The 17,376-nt window shown below is 54.1% G+C and overlaps 1 protein-coding gene across 3 annotated transcripts in view; it reads left to right on the forward strand.

The window, feature by feature from the left end:
• The window catches only part of camsap3 (calmodulin regulated spectrin-associated protein family, member 3), a 42,288-nt gene that overhangs the window by 12,376 nt on the left and 12,536 nt on the right, over positions 1-17,376 (forward strand). The window contains exons 2-8 of one of the 3 annotated variants that reach the window (XM_069195739.1): positions 3,253-3,506; positions 9,402-9,542; positions 9,966-10,052; positions 11,541-11,573; positions 12,872-12,919; positions 15,362-15,500; positions 16,435-16,574. In XM_069195739.1, coding sequence (XP_069051840.1) covers positions 3,253-3,506; positions 9,402-9,542; positions 9,966-10,052; positions 11,541-11,573; positions 12,872-12,919; positions 15,362-15,500; positions 16,435-16,574 — 842 coding nt within the window. The remainder of the gene's footprint in view (positions 1-3,252; positions 3,507-9,401; positions 9,543-9,965; positions 10,053-11,540; positions 11,574-12,871; positions 12,920-15,361; positions 15,501-16,434; positions 16,575-17,376) is intronic. The other 2 variants (XM_069195740.1, XM_069195741.1) reach the window with 2 other exon arrangements.

A 17,376-nucleotide genomic window follows, 5' to 3' on the forward strand; every position in this document is an offset into this window, starting at 1 on the left:
CAGGGTATCGGCTTCAACAGTAACCCTGGGTAGCTTGTTGCATGCTCCCACAACCCTGTGTGCAAAGTGCGTTTGGTTTTAAATGCACTTCTATGTAGTTTCCACCTGCGTCCTTGGGTTGGTGTTGCACCGTTGTGCCTGGAAGTCCGCTGCACTGCTTGTGTCAGCACCTTTGAGGATTGTAACTAGAAAAACTAAATCTTTTCGATGCAGAGGTGCGTCTCTGTCCTGGAATTCTGATAGGGGCCTGCTCAACCTGTTGTGACCTTGACGGAGTTAATCATTTCATATTCCCCCTGTATAAATACCAGCTGTGCATCTTATCAGGCAAGAATGTGGCCTACAGGTCTGTACGCCTGCTGGAGTCTCTCTGTCCGCAGACTCAACAGGACAGCCGGTTTCTAGAGGAGGTGTCTTTTGGAACGGTGACGTTGGAAACTGAATGGAGTGTTGTTAAATGATTGAAAAGGGAATGAGCCCCTCCTCCTCTCCTGTTGCGCCTCGGCTGCTGAATTTGTAATTAGCCTGAGAAATTAGCCTGCCTCCTGCCTCTTGCAAGGCTTTACCTGCACATTCTGGACAGGGACTGAGATATTCCGAATGCAGGCCTCTGAGAGGACCTTGTCAGTTCTGAACCGGAGGCTGTGAGCACTAATTTGTCTTCCAGATCTTGCAAATCGTTACCTGGCTGATTTTGCAAAAAGTGTAACACAGCCCCGAGGGTGGACGAGAGTGGAGATTAGGGATGGAGGCATTTGGCACTGAAAAGAGGTGGCTTTTCCTTTTACGCAAAGAGTTGTGGGGGAGTGGGGCTGGAGTTTGGAGCAAGGTGCACAGTCACGCTGTTAAAGCCAACAAAATCTCGGGGAATGGGTGAGCTGAGCTAGTGGGATTTCTCTTGTAACCTGCGATCCTGTGTTCTTGTACGAGTTCTGACACACGTGATGGACTGTTACAGGCCCTCCCTCCCTCCTGCTGCAGACCTGCCATCCAGGTCTTTGGGTGTCTCGGAGCTGTCCCTGTGTGTGTGTTCCTGGGATAGCAGGCTGGGACGCAGTGTGACCTTCCCAGTTACAAGTCCTTTCTGATAATGAGTGAGCGAGTGGGGTTTTTTTCCCTGTCTTCTGTCCTGCTGAGCTCCAATCCGTCAGTCAGTAAATGGGTGTTTGTCTTATCTCGTGCCCCTTGTGCACATGTGTCGCCTTGCGTGTCACAAAACGGAAACAGGACAGGGACATGCAAACGGGAGCCACATTGACTCTGGCGGGCCGCCGTGCTTTCGGTAAACAGCCGGAGGGGGGTGGGGAGGGACCGGGCTCATGTGATGTTTTCGGGGATCCGGATATACCAGCCTGTCCGGACTGTCAGGATTGTGGGCTCTTCCGGTTATGTGGGGAAGGAGGCTCGAGCAGTCCGGCCTGTGGAATGTGCTTGAATCCTCGCCGCCTGTTTCCTCCCGAAGACCTCGTCCGTCAGGAGGAAACTGGTCTGATTTTGTATCTGGCACCACCAAGCAGCGCAGGTTCGTGCTTCCAGCCCCTGCTAGAGTCTCTGTATCCCCTGATCGTCCTTTTCAAGAGCCGCGCGGGCGACGAGGTCCTTTTATCCCCCTGCTGTCCAGACTTAATGGCCGGCGCCTCGGCTTTCTGGAGAGGGTCCTTCTGTCTCCCAGGCGGGTTCGGCGGGACCTCCCTGCGCCGAGCTGGACGGGCAGACCGGGGTGTGAAAAGAGCGAAGGGCAGGGAGTTCAGGTCAGGAGGGAGAGCTGTCGAGGAGGGACGGGGGTTTGGGAAGCGAGTGCTTGCTCCCTGACCCCTTGAAGTCGGAGCAGCAGGGGGGTCCCGAGCGAGAGGGGGCCGTTGTAGCGGGCAGCTTATGGATCCCAGGATCTCATCCAGCCTTCCCTGAAAGAAGCCGGGGTAGCGGCTTCAACCAGATGGCCTGTGCCACACTCCCACACTCCTTTGTGCACAGCTCATGGCGCGCCATGCAGCCCGTGCTTGCCGCTGCCCCTTCTGCATGTCACGAGGCCCGAAGCTCAGGTTCGCGGGGTCGAGTTTCCTCTCTTTTTCTTTCCTCCTTCTCACCGGATTGGACTTTTTCAGTTTTTCTTTGTTTTCGGGTGACGTTTCCTGGGAAGCCGATGATATCAGTCTCCAGATAGCATTATTTTGTGATGTACCGTTCGACATTCTAGATGTTATCGCTAGATAGATCTGTTTGCTTGCAGTAATAATGACACGCCCTTATCGCCACATCAGAGGCCTGTAAATAATTCTCTGCTGTCAGGCTGCCTGCAGAGCAGTAGGGAAAGTGGATTGAAATGTTTCAAGGCTGACTGGATATGGGGACGTTGTGGGCTTGTTTTTCTGTGTCTGTGATGGGAAGGTAGCAGGGGAATGTGCGCTTTAGCTCGCATTCTCACAGCTGCACGGCCCTGGGTTCAAATCCTTGCAGGGGAGCCTTCTGCGTGGAGCGTGCATGTTCCCCCCCAGTTTGAGCATGTAGTCTCTGGGCGCTCCTGCTCCTTTACACCTGCCCCTGGGTTCGAATCCCCAGGCCCCCATGTGGAAGAGAGCTGCTGTCCTCGCCTCATTACTCGCGAGAGGCAGGACGCAGTGTGGGTGACATGGAGTGATGCAGCTATTACTGTGTGGGACTCAGCCTCTATTATGGAATCTGATTCCCTAGGATCTCCAGGAAGTGCTTGGTAGTGGAGGTCTTGGGATCAATAAGCTCCTCAGCCTTGACGAGGTCAAGTGAGTCGGCCGCGTTAACTCTTCCCAGGCTGGGCTCCTGTCTAGCAGCTCCAGAGGGCAGGAATCCGAGACTCCGCTGATGCCGACGGTGTCCGTGCTGAGGCCGTCGGCACAAGCGCCCTCTTGGTTTGCAGTTGGATCACTGAAGCGCCAAGGGCATCTCTCTGCACTCGCCACCTCTTCAATGGCTGTTACACTCTCCCTGCAGTGCTGCCACTGGCCTGTCCCTGTCAGTTACAGACTGAGCGCTGGCGATCAGTGAGCTGATGTGCAGGGGTGCGGTATCTGTGACTCTGCTGTCCTGTACAGAGACCGGGGTGCGGTAGAGGTGACTCCGCTGTCCTGTCCCGTACAGAGAGCGGGGTGCGGTAGAGGTGACCCTGCTGTCCTGTCCCGTACAGAGAGTGGGGTGCGGTATCTGTGACCCTGCTGTCCTGTCCCGTACAGAGAGCGGGGTGCGGTATCTGTGACCCTGCTGTCCTGTCCCGTACAGAGAGCGTGCCTGAGGAGCTGAGGGAGCCCTTCTACAGCGACCAGTATGAGCAGGAGCACATCAAGCCCCCCGTCACCCGCCTGCTGCTGTCCTCGGACCTCTACTGCCGGGTCTGCGGGCTGGTCCTGGGGGGCGAGGCGGCGCCCCGGGACAACGCCGCCCTCCTGCAGCTCCTCGCCCGCAAGGGGGTGCCCCCGAAAGACCAGGAGACCCCGATCACGGAGGCCGACCTGAGACAAAGGCCCATCAAGATGGTGAGTGGCATCCTCAAAGCCGTCTTCAAAACAAACAAAACGAGAGAGGGGGGAGATGAGAAAGCAGCCAAGCGTTCCCACTTCTGTCTTCTGTCTTCTTCAGCATTGCAATGGGTAACAAACAAGTCCTGCTCTAGCCTTGTCACACAGAGCAGTCCTCCTGCAGGTTTTTCCTGGGATATGAAAATCCCGAGGGAGAAAGCTTACGGAAGCAGTGATCGTGGGCCTGCAGAGTCAGTCTGCAGCTCCGAACACTGCGGGAGAAGGATCAAGGATAAACGATGGTCGGTTTCAATTAGAGTTTACAGAAATATCAGTGGTGTAGTCAGACGCCTCCCTGTTCTTTCATAATCGGGTACTGAGAGAGCTGCATTACCATTTCAGACACGAGCAGCGAACAGACAGATGTGCACATCTGGCCTCCTGCTTCTAACATGTTGCACAGGGGCGAGAGCTGGGCTGCCAGGGGGCTGATGGGATAGCCCCCAGCTAAGCAGGGCGGCTGTGCAGAAGAGGGATCTGTGGAATTAATTTCGCCGGCGGATTCCTTTTTGGAAGCTCGGGATTAGAGAGGGAAGAGGGGAAAGGCAGGATCAGCAGCGGGGGCCGGAGAGCTCGTCACAGAGGGGCTTAGCCATCAGACGTCTGGGCCCGTGCGGGACAGAGAGTATAGGAGGGCCTGATCTCATCGGAGATCCTTGTCTCCCGTTTTCCGTTCGCTGGAGAATCTCGTTAACCGACGAGCGAGGGAGTGCCCCAGGGAACAGAGCAGGTTTTCACAGGAGAGCGGCCAGATTCTCCTGCTGAAAGTCCGGTCCTCACCCCTGCAGGGCTGTGCAGCCAGGACCCCAGTCCCGTGTGCAGAAGTGTGGGTCTCATCAGTCCTCGTGCAGACCCGACCAGTGGAGCCCCGAGCTCCCGCGGGAGTGCGCGTGACTCATCGCGGGCGGGGTGGCCTGGGGCTCGGGCAGGCGCTGAGCTCCGGCGCGGCGTGTTAAACTCCTGCCGGCACCGCGACGGCGTCCGTCCCGGGGAGAGGGAGAGGCGCTCAGTACCGGCGCCCGGGCCTTCTGGGAGACAACCGGTTTCTCAGCATTGGGACTTAATTACCAATTAAAAAAACAGGTCAGCCCTGCCGGCCAGCCTGCCACCCTCTGTGATCTCGCGTCTCGTCTGAGCCTGCTGCAGGGCGATTTTCGACATGGCTGCACGTCCAGTGCTGCGGTGTTATCGCCCGTCTCTCCCAGATTGGGAAGATTAAGGCTTTAATACCGTCAAAACCTGACTGCACACGCCCCCTTCTCACAAGCAGATTAGAGTGTGTAGCCGGGTGCGTTAATCTGCTGGGTTAAAACCCAGCCCCCAGACGGGAGAGGGGCCGGTTTGTTCGCGTTGGTGCGGTTTACTGAGGCCTGCGAGGGGGAGAAGTCTGCTTCTCTGCCAGTATCGCTGATCCAACCCTTCCAACCTTGAGCGGCAAACAATATCTTTGTGCCGCCGCAGGCCATAGGCTGTAAGAGCTGCGACAGGTGGAGCCAGCAGTCTGGGTGATCACCACTCCTGATTGGCAGTCCGGTTCCCTGCACGTTAGGGTACGAATGGAAAACGTTTAATCACGAGCTGCACTCAGTGCAGGTGAGGTGGATTCTCCTACTCTGGGCCATTGCAAGGCCATTAAAATTAGCAAGCTAATTTGTAAGCTTCCTTGCTTAATTGATGGGTTGGCCTCCTCATTGTTTCTCTTAAGTGTTTAACTGCCCCACCCTGCTGCTGAAGCTTGCTAGTAGCAATACAGCTCAACAATGGGGACCAGAAACACGAGCTCGTCTGCCCCTGTAATTGACCCCCAGATTAGTTCAGAGCTGTCTGACCCCCAGGACCCCAGAATCTCCTGGGCCACAGTCCAGATTGGGTTCCAAATGCCTCCACTTGCCCTTGAATTGAACCGATAATGTGCTGCATCTCGGCTTTCTAAGTTGATCCAGGCTCCTAAAGACGCTGCAGCCTCCAGGCTGGTGACGGCGGCCCCTGTGCCCTGTGATCTGTGATTGGCCTCATTGCGCCTATCGTTACTTAAATGAGATGACCCAGAGGTCAGGATGGACCCAAACCGGAGGATTTCCAGTCTCCTGCTGCTCCGGCCGGAATCTGCAGTGCGCTCAAGAAGGAAGAGCCGCGTCTGTGGATCGGCGCCTCTCTGCCTGGTTCCGGCGGGCAGACCCGGGGCGAGATTCTGGTGGCGGCGGCGGTGGCGGTGTGCGTGATCATCACGCGCCTCTCGGACTGCGTTCAGACGGAGGAGACTCCCGCGTGGACCAGCACCAGGAGAGGAATCCTTCCGGCTCTCCCAGATGGGCTCGGAATAGGAAACGTGAGAGGGGGTTGTTCCTCAGCCTCCGATTGGAAAATTGCAGGATCGTAGGAGCAGAGCCCCTCTCTGCGTGTCCCCCTCTGTGTCTCCATCTCTCTGTGTGTCTCCCTCTCTCACTCCGTCGCTCACACGCCACAGAAGAGTGTTTGCTCCCAGAGAGGCAGGCTGGATCTGTTCCTGGAGCTGGCGGGAGTGGCCTGGCTCCGATCGGAAAGTCCTGTGGCTTTTCTTGTTGTCTTAATGGAGAAGTATCCCATTCTCAGTGCGCTGCGGCGGCTCAGAGCCTCTTCCAATTTGCGCCGGATTTATTTATTTTCCTCGCTCGCTGCTTATAGTGAGGCGCTCCTGCCATCTGGCAGCCGGACCAGAGAGGATTTCAAGCTCTCTCCCTCCCTGTGCTGGGCTGCTGCTCCGCTGTGGTTCGTGTGTTTCAGCCTGGTCCTCTGCTCTCGGTGTTCGCTTAGATGGGGGGCCGCTGTCTCTGCCTGCGCTCCTACAGCCTGAAACCACAGAGCTGGAGGAAGAAAGCGCATCCCTCCCTGGTAATCGCTTCCGGATTTGTGGCGGGAGGAGGAATGGTGGGATATTTTATGAAAGCTGGAGATGTGGGCTTCCTCAGGAATGCCTGGATATTGAGGAATTTTTATTTGCAAAGTAACGTTTGTGCATCTTAGCACCCAGGGATTTGCTGTCCCAGTAGAGTTGATCAATGTATGAAACAAAAACCCTTTTTTACAAGGTGAAATGAAATGGCTGTCCACCACATGTGGCTGTAAGGATCGTGAGACTTTGCCCACCTGGTGCTATGGTCCCTCTGCAGAATACTCACAATTATATATTATTAATTTCTTGCATTAATATAGCGCCTTTCAACCTGAAGGATCCCAAAGTCCTTCACAGACAGGTGGGGTCCCCACTGAGACGCGGCTCTCGGATCAGGGGGTGCAGCCGCGCTCCTGCCGTCCTTTCTTTCGTCTTCTGGGGAGCTGCCCCCCGTTAGCAGCTCCTGCGATTTGGCTTGGTGGAGTCTGGTGGGCGGGTGCCGCTAGGGTCCTGGACATCATCCGCCTCCACCCCTCCCTCCCGCAGATCACTGCCACGGCCATCACAGTCCGCAGATCTTTGTTAATTCCGGCCGGTCCAGAACGTAGCGCTGCTCGTGGGGCTCTCGTGTAAGCATGCCTCACTCACTCATTCGCACTCACTCATTCATCCTCCCTCTTATCCTGACTGATTGACCCAGCGTGTGGCAGGCTGTCCCGGCCATTTCACACCCGCCCCTCCCGCCCTCCCCCTACACTGCCCTTTTGAGGTGTTCTTCTTTGCCTTTGTTTTAGAGCAGACCTGCATTGTAGTGCTGGCTGACTGTTGCCAGGGCTGTTATGGGCTGTTGTTGCCATGGGCAGAGCTGGGGATGGTGGGGTTAACGATGATGACAGGAGCCTGTCTCTTGGGGCGGTGGAGGATGTGTGTCCCGGAGGGGGAGCAGGGCAGTGTGCGTGTATCCTGGGGGACGTGTTTGTGTCGACTGTTTGGTCCAGCCTGTCAGAATGCTGCTGTTCTCAGGTTTCAGGCTGCCTGTCCGTGAGTGTGTTTCGATCCCGCTGAGCTCGGTGTTGTTCCCTGGGTCAGCAGTGCTGTGCGTGCAGCTGCACTCGGCCCTCTGCAGGTGCGCCGGTGTGGGTCGCCTGCTGCTGGGGCTCTGCTTGGCCAGACAGCCTGCGTGTCGGCCTGTGAGCTGGGTGGCTGCAGGCCTGCAGACCCTGGCAGCTGGTCAAGGCCTAAAGCAACAGGTCGTCTGCTTTCTTATCCGAAGAATTAGTAGGATCGCAGGAGACATGGGAGCCAGGCAGCCCTGATGTCTACAGTGCCTGGGAAGTTGCTCGTTCCTGATTTGTGCTAACAACACATTTTGTTATTATTATTGTTATTATTATAACTCTGCAGAACAGTGAACCACAGGCAGTGCCTGGAGAGCTCAGGGATTCAGCACCAAGCGACTCGCCTGAAGGGTTCAGCTCCGAACAGCTCAGTCCGATTCTGTTTGCACAGTATATGTTTTTTTACCTGGTGAGCCGCTCCCTGCAACAGACGAGATCAGGCTGGGAAGTGTTTAAACAACAGAGCATCTTAATTGCATTAAAGGGCTCAGTGCATCTAATCTAGTTAGGGTGCTAGAGAGGTTTAATACTTCCTGAAGGAGGGCTTGTTCCACACAGCCCTGAGAAGCAGAAACGTTAGTTTTTTTTAAACATGCCAGCGCCTGGTAGGATGTCAGGTAGCTGGTGCTTGTGGGAGGCCCGTGCAGGGCCTGAAGCAGACGCTCTGATGCTCTCTGACATGGAGGAAGGGATGAGTTGGGGTTGTGAGAAAAGTGGGGACGTTCCCCAGCATTTGGTGCTTCAATGGAGGGGGTTGCCTGGTTCATTTTGTTGGGGCTGTGTTGAAGATCTGCAGAGACGAAGCTGTTTGACCTGCGGGCAAGAGAGGAGACAGTTTTCCATGCAAATCCGCAGGCCGGCAGCTGTCCTTCTCCAGCCTGCAGGTCCCCTATGTAGCTGTTGTTTTTCCTGTTTCATGCCCGGCTGTACAACCTGTGCAGCGCGTCCCTCTCCAGTGCCTCTCCCAGCGTGGCGGTGTCTTCACTCACACACGGGCCTTTCAGAGCAGGGAAAGCTGCCTGCAGTCTTCTGTCTGAACAACCTTTGTTTTTCCCAGGACAGATGGAGTTTCGGAAATATTCGAGCAGGCGAGTGTCTCTGGAAATTGAGTTTCCAGACATGAGCAGGGAGAACTTAGCTCCTAGGGGCGGGGCTCGCTAGGACCCAGAGAGCGAGTTTGTCGTATGATGACGTCACTTGCGGCGAGAGTGCTGACTCAGGGCAGCCCCAGTGGGGCTGTGGCGACACCTAGTGGCAATTCTGGGAATTTTCTTTCCTTTGTCTAGTAACGTGTAGACGTCTCACAGACTGCTTGTGCGGTGAACAGCTGTGTACTACTATATACTGAGCTCCCTCTTGCGTTGGTGCAGAAATACCCTCTAGTTTTGTTTTTTGGCGGTGGTGTTCAGCTTCAAGAGGGACTCTTGAGAAATGAGTTTCACAAAGCATTGCACTTTAAGAATTTACAAATGGATCTGCTTGCTTTATAAGAATGTACTATTACACATTGTTTCTTGTATTTTTGTGATAATTTATTTGGCTGGTCCTTTTATTCAGGGAATCTGGTACTTGTGCCCAGTTATAGAACTGAAGCAGTCTGAATCAACCTGGGATTCGAACCCAGTTCTAGTCCCTTCAAGTTTCCAGTCCCAAACCCACACCTCTGCTCCTGCCTGATTTCATGTATAAATAGCATATATTCTGTTGGAGAGTAGTCCTTTCACAACAACCACAACCTCATCATGAAGGGAATAATCTATGTAGATATGAACTGAACTTGAGTTATGAGCGGGTCTTATCTTGTTTGGGGCCTCCTGCCTCCTTGGCTTTAACTCCTCCCCTCTCCTCTTCTGATTGGTGCAGAGCGCTCACTTGGCGGTGATTGATTCGCTGATGTCCGTCTGCGCCATGGAGACGATGGGCAGGGTGAAGATGCCCGCTGGGCTGGAGCAGTTTGGCGCCGACAGCCAATGGGAGAACGCGGTGCTCTACTGGGTAAACAAGGTAGGTGGCATGTGGATGAGGATTAGTTAGCAGGGCTCCTCATGGCTCTCCGGCCAGCAGCCCCTGCCGAGACTTTGCTGGGTACTGCTCAGCTCACAGTGATGTCACCGAGAGGAGCGGTGCTCCTCCGATCAGCACCCTGTCGGGAACTGTGGAGCTTGCGGTGATGTCATGAGATGACTTGCTCTGATTGGTGGGCATGTTGGAGAAGCACAGCGATTCCAAATTTCAGGATAGATGCTTCTTGTGTCTGAGCTGTGAGCTAAGTCTTTGCTCGTGACCCAGTGCCCTCCTTTCATTGGTGATGAAAGGAGAGCTCAGCTGCCCTGGGAGAGGTGATACCCTGCGTTTCCGCCCCTGTGCTGGCCGACAGCTCCAGCCCGGCTCAGGTGGCCTGATCGCCCTGTGTCCTGTCTCCGGCAGTGCATTCAGAAGCTGAGGGAGAGCACGGACAGGGGCCTTGCACAGCGGTCGCAACCTGGCATGGAGCTGCAGCAGAGCCAGCCCTCGGTGAGTCCTCCGACCCACGAAGCACGCGTGTGAACGCGCACGCACACGGCAGGATCACGCGCTCGCGCATCTGCACGCAGCAGCAGGAACACACACGCGTGCCTAATGACGCATGAGCAAGGAATAATTCGTTCAGTACAGTGCTTTTTATCGCACGTGAATCCCACTGTGCTTTAGATACAGCAGAGGCTTCACGTCCCCACCATGAAGTGCAGATCCCTGTCATGCATGGCAGTTGCAATGCTCAGCGCCCCCTGCTGAGGAGAGGGATACTCCACTATGGAGCGCAACCCTGCTGCAGATAAGGACCCCCCACTAGTCAGTGTGTCTCGCAGGCGCCCCCTTACACAGCGCGCACTGCTGCAGAGAGGGGTGCCCCCACTACTCGGAGTGCCCTGCTGCGGGGAGGGGCGCCCCACTACACAGCGCGCACTGCTGCGGGGAGGGGCGCCCCACTACACAGCGCGCACTGCTGCGGGGAGGGGCGCCCCACTACACAGCGCGCACTGCTGCGGGGAGGGGCGCCCCACTACACAGCGCGCACTGCTGCGGAGAGGGGCGCCCCACTACAAAGCTTGCCCTGCTGCAGAGAGGGGCTTAGAACAGAGGAATACCTGCACTGCTTTGTTATTAAGCAAAAGGTGAAAAACGCGAAAGCAGTGAAGTTCTAGTGATTTTGCTGTTAGGTGTCGGTATCTGGACTAATCTAATGGAGTAGTTAAGATTCCTTACGAGGGCCAGGAGACAGAGTGGGGGAGGAGGAAAAACCAGGAGAGAGCACACAAGAGAAGGAGAAAGAATGAAGTATAACAGGGAATGAAAAAACTCAGCCTAGGAAATGTACTAAGTAAACCTTCATTATGCACATCAAGTCATTTTGTTTTCGTACATGAATGTATCCTGTAAAACCTCTGTTAAATGCCCAGGCTCAGCTGTCTGTCTGGCAGCGTTTCCAGATCCTCAAGGGCCATGAAGACAATGGAGTCCTGGAGCGCCTGTTGTTAAAACCACATTCTTGTTATCGGGAATGTCTGTCAAAAATAAAGAAATACAGAGCGAGAGTAATTCACAGCCCAGGACAGGCACAGCTGTAGACTAGGGGTTCCCAGGAGACCCCGGGATCTGGAACCGAGCGGGTTTTCTCCGTCTCCGACTCGCCAACGTCTGAAAGCTGTCCGGGAGGGACAGATCCAGTTTGATCTTCATGGGATCAGTTTTAATCTTTCTCCTAGCCGAAGAGCTGATTCTCACATAAGGAGATCAGGAAAACCTGCTGACTTCGGGGTGATCGAACCCCTGCTTCTGCTTCAGGAGGTGCACACAGAGGGGCGCCCCTTTGCTGCAGCATATAAGAAAACCGGGACCAGCATTTAACAGACGTTTTACTGTTTTTGCTCCCGTAATGCTTCTAACGGCTCACCTGTCTTTCTCCTTTTCCACCTTTGACCTCCTGACCTCTTGACCTTCCTCCTTGCTCCTCTGTGGCAGTGCCCCACCCGCTGGTACTGGAAGCTGGTTCCTGTAAGTGGCTGCTCTCTCTTCTCCTCTGTTCTTTCTCTAACTCTCTCCCCTTCTCGTCGTGCCCCCCCGAAAGGTGACAGGACCAGCCAGCACAGCTCTCCCAGCCGCTCTGCCTTGCGCTTCGCCCTGGCAGCGTGTAGAGAGATCCATGTACACTCACAGCAGCTGTCTCGAGCCGGTGCTGGCATCTCCAGTGTGTTAATAATGGCGGAGGGGGGAGGGGCCGGGGGCGGGGCCGGGAGGGGAGTGGGTGTGGTTGGCTTGGAGTAGGAGGAGCCTGTCTTATAGGGCAGAAGTATAGATTTGTGCATGATACCCTATATCATGTGTGTCAAAGCCACGGATTCTGGGATACTCCTGCCCCATCTGCCCTGCTCTGCCCTAAAATATCATTTTGCCTCGCACTTACCCCAAATCTTTTTCTGTCTATATATTTTTTTTACCCCTGCTGTTTATCAGTCTCTCCTCTGAGTTTGGTCTCAGACCACTTTCCGCTGGCTCCCACACCTGTGAGAGGTGCATTCTGTCGCTCGTTACAGATCAGACACAGGGTGGGGAGCATTCAGGGATGGCCTGCGTTCTCCCTGTGGCTTACGTCTAGTGTGAACCTGATCATTTTTTTAGTTTTTTCTCCTTGACTTGCAATCCCAGCATCCGTTGCTGTGACACAACCTTATTCGGGGACGTGTGTGTGTTGAGTTAAAGCCCACTGAGCAAGTAGGCATACATCATTGAGCCATATCCCCTGTCTCTTGGATCACAGCCACGGCCTCTAGCACAGAAATGACCTGAAGGGTCTTGGGGTGACCCCAGCCCTGTTTCCCGAATGTCCGAGTCTGGGTTCTTCAGCATTTACTGTGCGTGTTTCTTCAGTCTGGGGCCCCCGATCAGGGCCATAATTGCATCATTAGTCAATTGCTCCTCCTTGAGCATTTTAAATGTCCCACGAACTGTGCTAAAATAGGGTGATGTTGATTAGAAACCCCACACACAAGAATTGGGCCCAATCCACATTTGTACCCCCAGCCACTGGCATGATCTAGGAGACGATCGAGGGAGGGCGGGGAAGAGGTGTGTCATGTATAGTATTATTACCAAGTGGAATGATCCTATTTACATGCCTTTCTGATCCACCCACAAGCCACACCTCCTCCAGCCCCCAATCAGAGAAGCTGCATGCATGGTCACATGACTGTCTTTCCCTGTTGCCCCGCCCCAGACCCCGCCCCTGTGACTCTTGGCAGCTCAGTCTGTGACATGGCATTTATGCTTCTCCTTTCTTTGCCATTTGCATTCAGCATGCCATCGCTTTTTGTTTGAAGGAGTCTGGGAGTAAGCCTCCTGTGGTAATGTATTGTTCAGTTTCTTCCAAAAGTAGAGACAAGTCCAGTATACACATTTACTTCACAAACCAGAACACTTCCATTCTGTTCTAACTGGATTACTGTGTTTTGTTTTTAATTCTCTTTGACCACTTTATCATTCGTTTCGTTCATTTTTTTGACTAAAGGGGGGGTACAGCACTGCTGTTATTTCTCTGTTTGGAGAGCCGCTTGTCTGTGTTTTGTTAGGTTTAGAGGCTGAGCGTATCCGGAAAAAAAATTGACTTTATTTTTGATAAGGCACCACTCTTAAAGAATAGATCGTCCTGGGTCTGTGCAACAAAGCACCAGGCACAAAACGGGAGGAGACTCAAACCAGCAACACTGCCTGGAACAGTAAGGAGGCCATGTGCTCTGCAGGGCCAGATGCGGACGGTCACACAGATGGACAGAAGATACTTGTTAAAACAGGCGTGGAAGAGTAGCTGTGAGGTTGAAATTAAAGCAGAGGAAGGGGATCTGCAGCACAGAGACCACAATAGCGGGCATGATGTCCCAACGAGGGCCAAGAGCTCCGTAACCCTCTTTCCCTTCCCCCCCGACTTCAGTGCTGGACTGAAGTGGCATGCTGTCGGTTCGACTCGGCAATCATCGCATCAGTTCGCAGCCACCCCGGATCAGGCCTGCTCTCTCTGGGCTCTCACACTCCCATTAAACCTTAAAAATTCACAAGCAGGGGCCGAGCAAAAGGAGGTCAGCGTGCTCCGAGGGATGATTCTCGCCTTGTTCGCTGCGCATCAGCAGCTCTGAGCTCGGGCGAGCTGGAGCAGGGGGAGGGGCACAGTTCTGGCACAGCGCTGACTGTTTGAAGCAGAAGAAGCCGTTCTGTGTTGTGCAGTTACTGTCACAGGGCCCTGGCCTGTTAAAACAAGCGGCCATCACACCACAATCGATACGTACTGCAGGCCAATATCAGGCACAATGCAGAGCAGGCACAAACACCAAGTACTTACTGGACATGGATCAAAGTTATCGGGCCAACTCTGGGAGCAGATACCCTGTGGTCTTTTAAAATGAAATGTCCTTTTAAATAATGGGGAGGATTGGGTTGGGAGTTCGTTTCAGGTGAGCCGTTTTGTTGGGTCGTAGAATCAGTACGAGCATTTCCTAGGACTGTCGCGCTGAGCTACCCTCCTTTTACTAAAAAAAACAACCCCCACCAGCTCACCTGTTTGATTTCAGTTTTGTTTTCCGTTCCCACTCCAACACATTCAGGCATTGTCCTCCTGCATCTTGCTGTCTTGTGAGCTTGCTGGACCATTTTCTTTCCTGTCGCTCGTCTGCATGAGGGGGCTGGGGGGGAGTGTTTCGTCTCTCTGTCCTGTGTGTGTGGGGGGGGGGGTCAGACTTCCTCCGCTGCTCTGATGTGCCTGTCCCGCACCCTCGCTGTTTGCGGAACGCCCCTGTCTGGCCGCTCTGTCCTGTGCTGTGTCGTGCGACGCCGCTGGGTGTATTTTATCGTAGTCCTCGTCTCTGCTGCTGTCTTTCTTTTACCTTTTGTGGGTTATGCCGATTTTTCTGGACTGTTGGCTGGCTTCGCTCGTGACAGGGGGGAGGAGGGGGGCAGTTTTGATTTCTTTCATTTTTGTTTTCCTGACCTCGTAGACCGATTCTCTGGCTTTCTGGGGAAAGTAATGGTGTCCTCTAAAGATAACTGATCAGCCGAATCGAATGATTGGCTACTTAGTTTAGGCCAGATGTTAAACAGGAGACTTTGGGACATTGCAGTTATTTAATTGAGATGTAAGAAGAAAGACGTAGATATATTTTTTTGCGTGGCGCTGCGGATAACAGAACAGAGCATTTTGGCTGACTATAATTTGGCCAAGGCAAGTCAGGAAGTAAGAAGGGGACGTCTATCTGTGTTACACACACTTTGCACAGCAGTAAGTCACCAATGAGCTTCAGAGCATTGTGCAACACCGATTTACCACCCCCACCGCTATCACTAGTGCTGAATATTCTAGGTGTCCACAGACCTGATTTTGGCATCAGGGAAGTGCCAACAATTTATCTCAGTCAGGCCTGCACTCTTGCTACAGCTTTTTAGGGGGTGCACTTTATTCACCTGAAGTTTTGGGGAACTGGGGTGGGGGGTAGATAGGGCAAATTCTCCACACTGAAGGCATTAAGGCTTGGTGAGGGTACCTCAGGGATTATAGAAGAAACAAGTGGCAAATCTCTGGGGAGACTTGGTCGTTAGCTGGCATGATCAGTGCATGACGAACCAGGCTCTGCCATTAAGGAGCGGGCGGTGCCGAAGTCCGGGCCTGGAACAGTTTGGAATGGTTCAGCGTTTGAGCTCCCAGCACACCTCCCTTCCCCAGTCGTGAGGGATTCCTTAGGAGAGAGGAATCCTTCCTCCGCCGGCCGGCCGGTCCTCACCCTCTCCCCTCTCGCTCTCAGATCCGCTACAGGAAAGACAAGATGCTGCACAAGCAGACGCCCACCTTCCCGCTGGTGGCGGGCACCAAGGACCTGTCCAACGGCTGCGCCATCGCCGCCGTCGTGCACTACTACTGCCCCGGCCTGCTCCGCCTGGAAGGTGTGTGCCGGCGCTGTCTGTTCGTCCAGCGTCTCGTCCCCGTGCCCTAAAGCCCCCCGCGTCGGTCCTAAAGCAGAGGGACCGGCTGAGGGGGGCTCAGTCGCCTTTGTTTCGCCCAGACATGGCCCCCGGTTTCCCCAGGGTCCCGCTCTCAGCTGTCAGTTGGTTTTGGTCTTTTCTTGAGCAGGAATCTGCCAGGCTTTAACAGTGATCAAAGAGGTGCTATATTTCATAATGCATTGATATAGCGCCTTTCATCACAATGGATCTTGGCCCACTTCCTCCCACCGATGTGCAGACCCACTGCACAGATCAGAGGGAGGGGTGAGACGCTGCTGTACAGCTCAATTAAGAGCCCAGAGCCAGGACGCTGTGCCATCCAAGGCCAAATAGTTTAACATCAGTCTGAAGATTGCACATATAAGTCAATCCGAAGTTCACTTCTGTCTTTCACTTTTCATAGTGCTTCCAACACCAGAAGATTCAGTAACGGACCATTACTAGTCCAGCTGCAGCTGTGAAATAGGGCAGAGAAACCTGCAGTACCAGTCAGAGACGACACCCCCTGCTGGTTTCCTCTCACCAGCTTTGCAAGAGTGCAGAAATCTGTGGAGAGGGCTAACTGGGTCAATGCATTGAATTTCAACTATTTTTGGAACAGCTGCAGAATTGGGGTTTTCAGTATTGGTGGTGGCATATTTGTATACATCACATGTCTCGAAAGGCCAAAATCAATATTAATAGAGGAATCTAGTAGAAAATAAAGGCACAAGCAATCCTCAGGTTAAAGGATCTCTGAACTACCTCCCGGAGACTTTTAAATGAGCCCCAGAAAGATTCTACATGATATCAAGTGGTTTGTGTTAATTGTGGGCCCCACTGCTCACTGACTGACTGTGACTGTCTGTCTCCTGCTGCTCTGCTCCCACCACAGACGTGTGTTTGAAGGACACCATGTCAGTGGCTGACAGCCTGTACAACCTGCAGCTGATCCAGGACTTCTGCCAGAGCGCTCTGAAGAGCTGCTGCCCCCTAGCGCTGGAGGACCTCCTGTACGCCCCACCTGCACTCAAGGTACGTCAACCAGGTGGACTCGGAGCGCTTTAGAGACCGGAAGTGCTTTTGCCCCCTGCCCCCTACATCTCGTTAATTCCTCTGTTTAATGGATCGTTTGGATTCAGTGAAGGCAGCTGATGGGACAGGGGATCGGTCAGTCTGTCTGCGGGCTCATTCAGAACGCAGCTCTGTATCCGGATCCCATGAGCTCGCTGTTCCCCTGGTCAGTGGCTGTGCTTTGACCCAGTTCCCAGCAGGGCGGCGCTGTCCCTTCTCCAGTCACCTGCTCTCTGGGGCAGTGGGAGCCCAGGAGTCTGCCCTGGACAGGGAGTCCTGCACAGAAATGAGGGCAAAAGAAATCCATTAAATCGGCCGTCTTTAAAAATTGGCCCAGCGCAGGCGGAGTTTGTCAAGGGTCATTGTGGCTGTGGGCAGCCCTCTGCACGAACGGCCTGCGAGTTTGGGTCTGCCCACCGTCTCTTTCTGTCCCACGCTTGGCACTGTCCGATCCAGGCCTGGCTGGCACCACAGGTCCTCCCCTCACCCACCCGTCTGCCACCTCACAGGACGCACAATTCTCCGCTAATTGTTTACTAACGAGCTCTGAAACAAGAGGGTCTTTGTGCCTGTGTGTGTAGATTCAGGGATTCAGGAGGGCAAAGTGTTAGAGGGGTCCCCTCTCTTCCATGCCACCCTGCCAAGCAGCACAGTTTCGTGTGAGCTTCTGAAGAGAGCGAGGTCCCGGCAGATTCGTGCAGAAACGAGCTACAGTTCTGTCTCTCCTGCCCTCTGGCCAGGACGCACCACTAACAGTTGTGGG

This window comes from Lepisosteus oculatus, chromosome 11 (assembly GCF_040954835.1).
Source record: "Lepisosteus oculatus isolate fLepOcu1 chromosome 11, fLepOcu1.hap2, whole genome shotgun sequence".
In the NCBI taxonomy this organism is placed as follows: domain Eukaryota; kingdom Metazoa; phylum Chordata; class Actinopteri; order Semionotiformes; family Lepisosteidae; genus Lepisosteus; species Lepisosteus oculatus.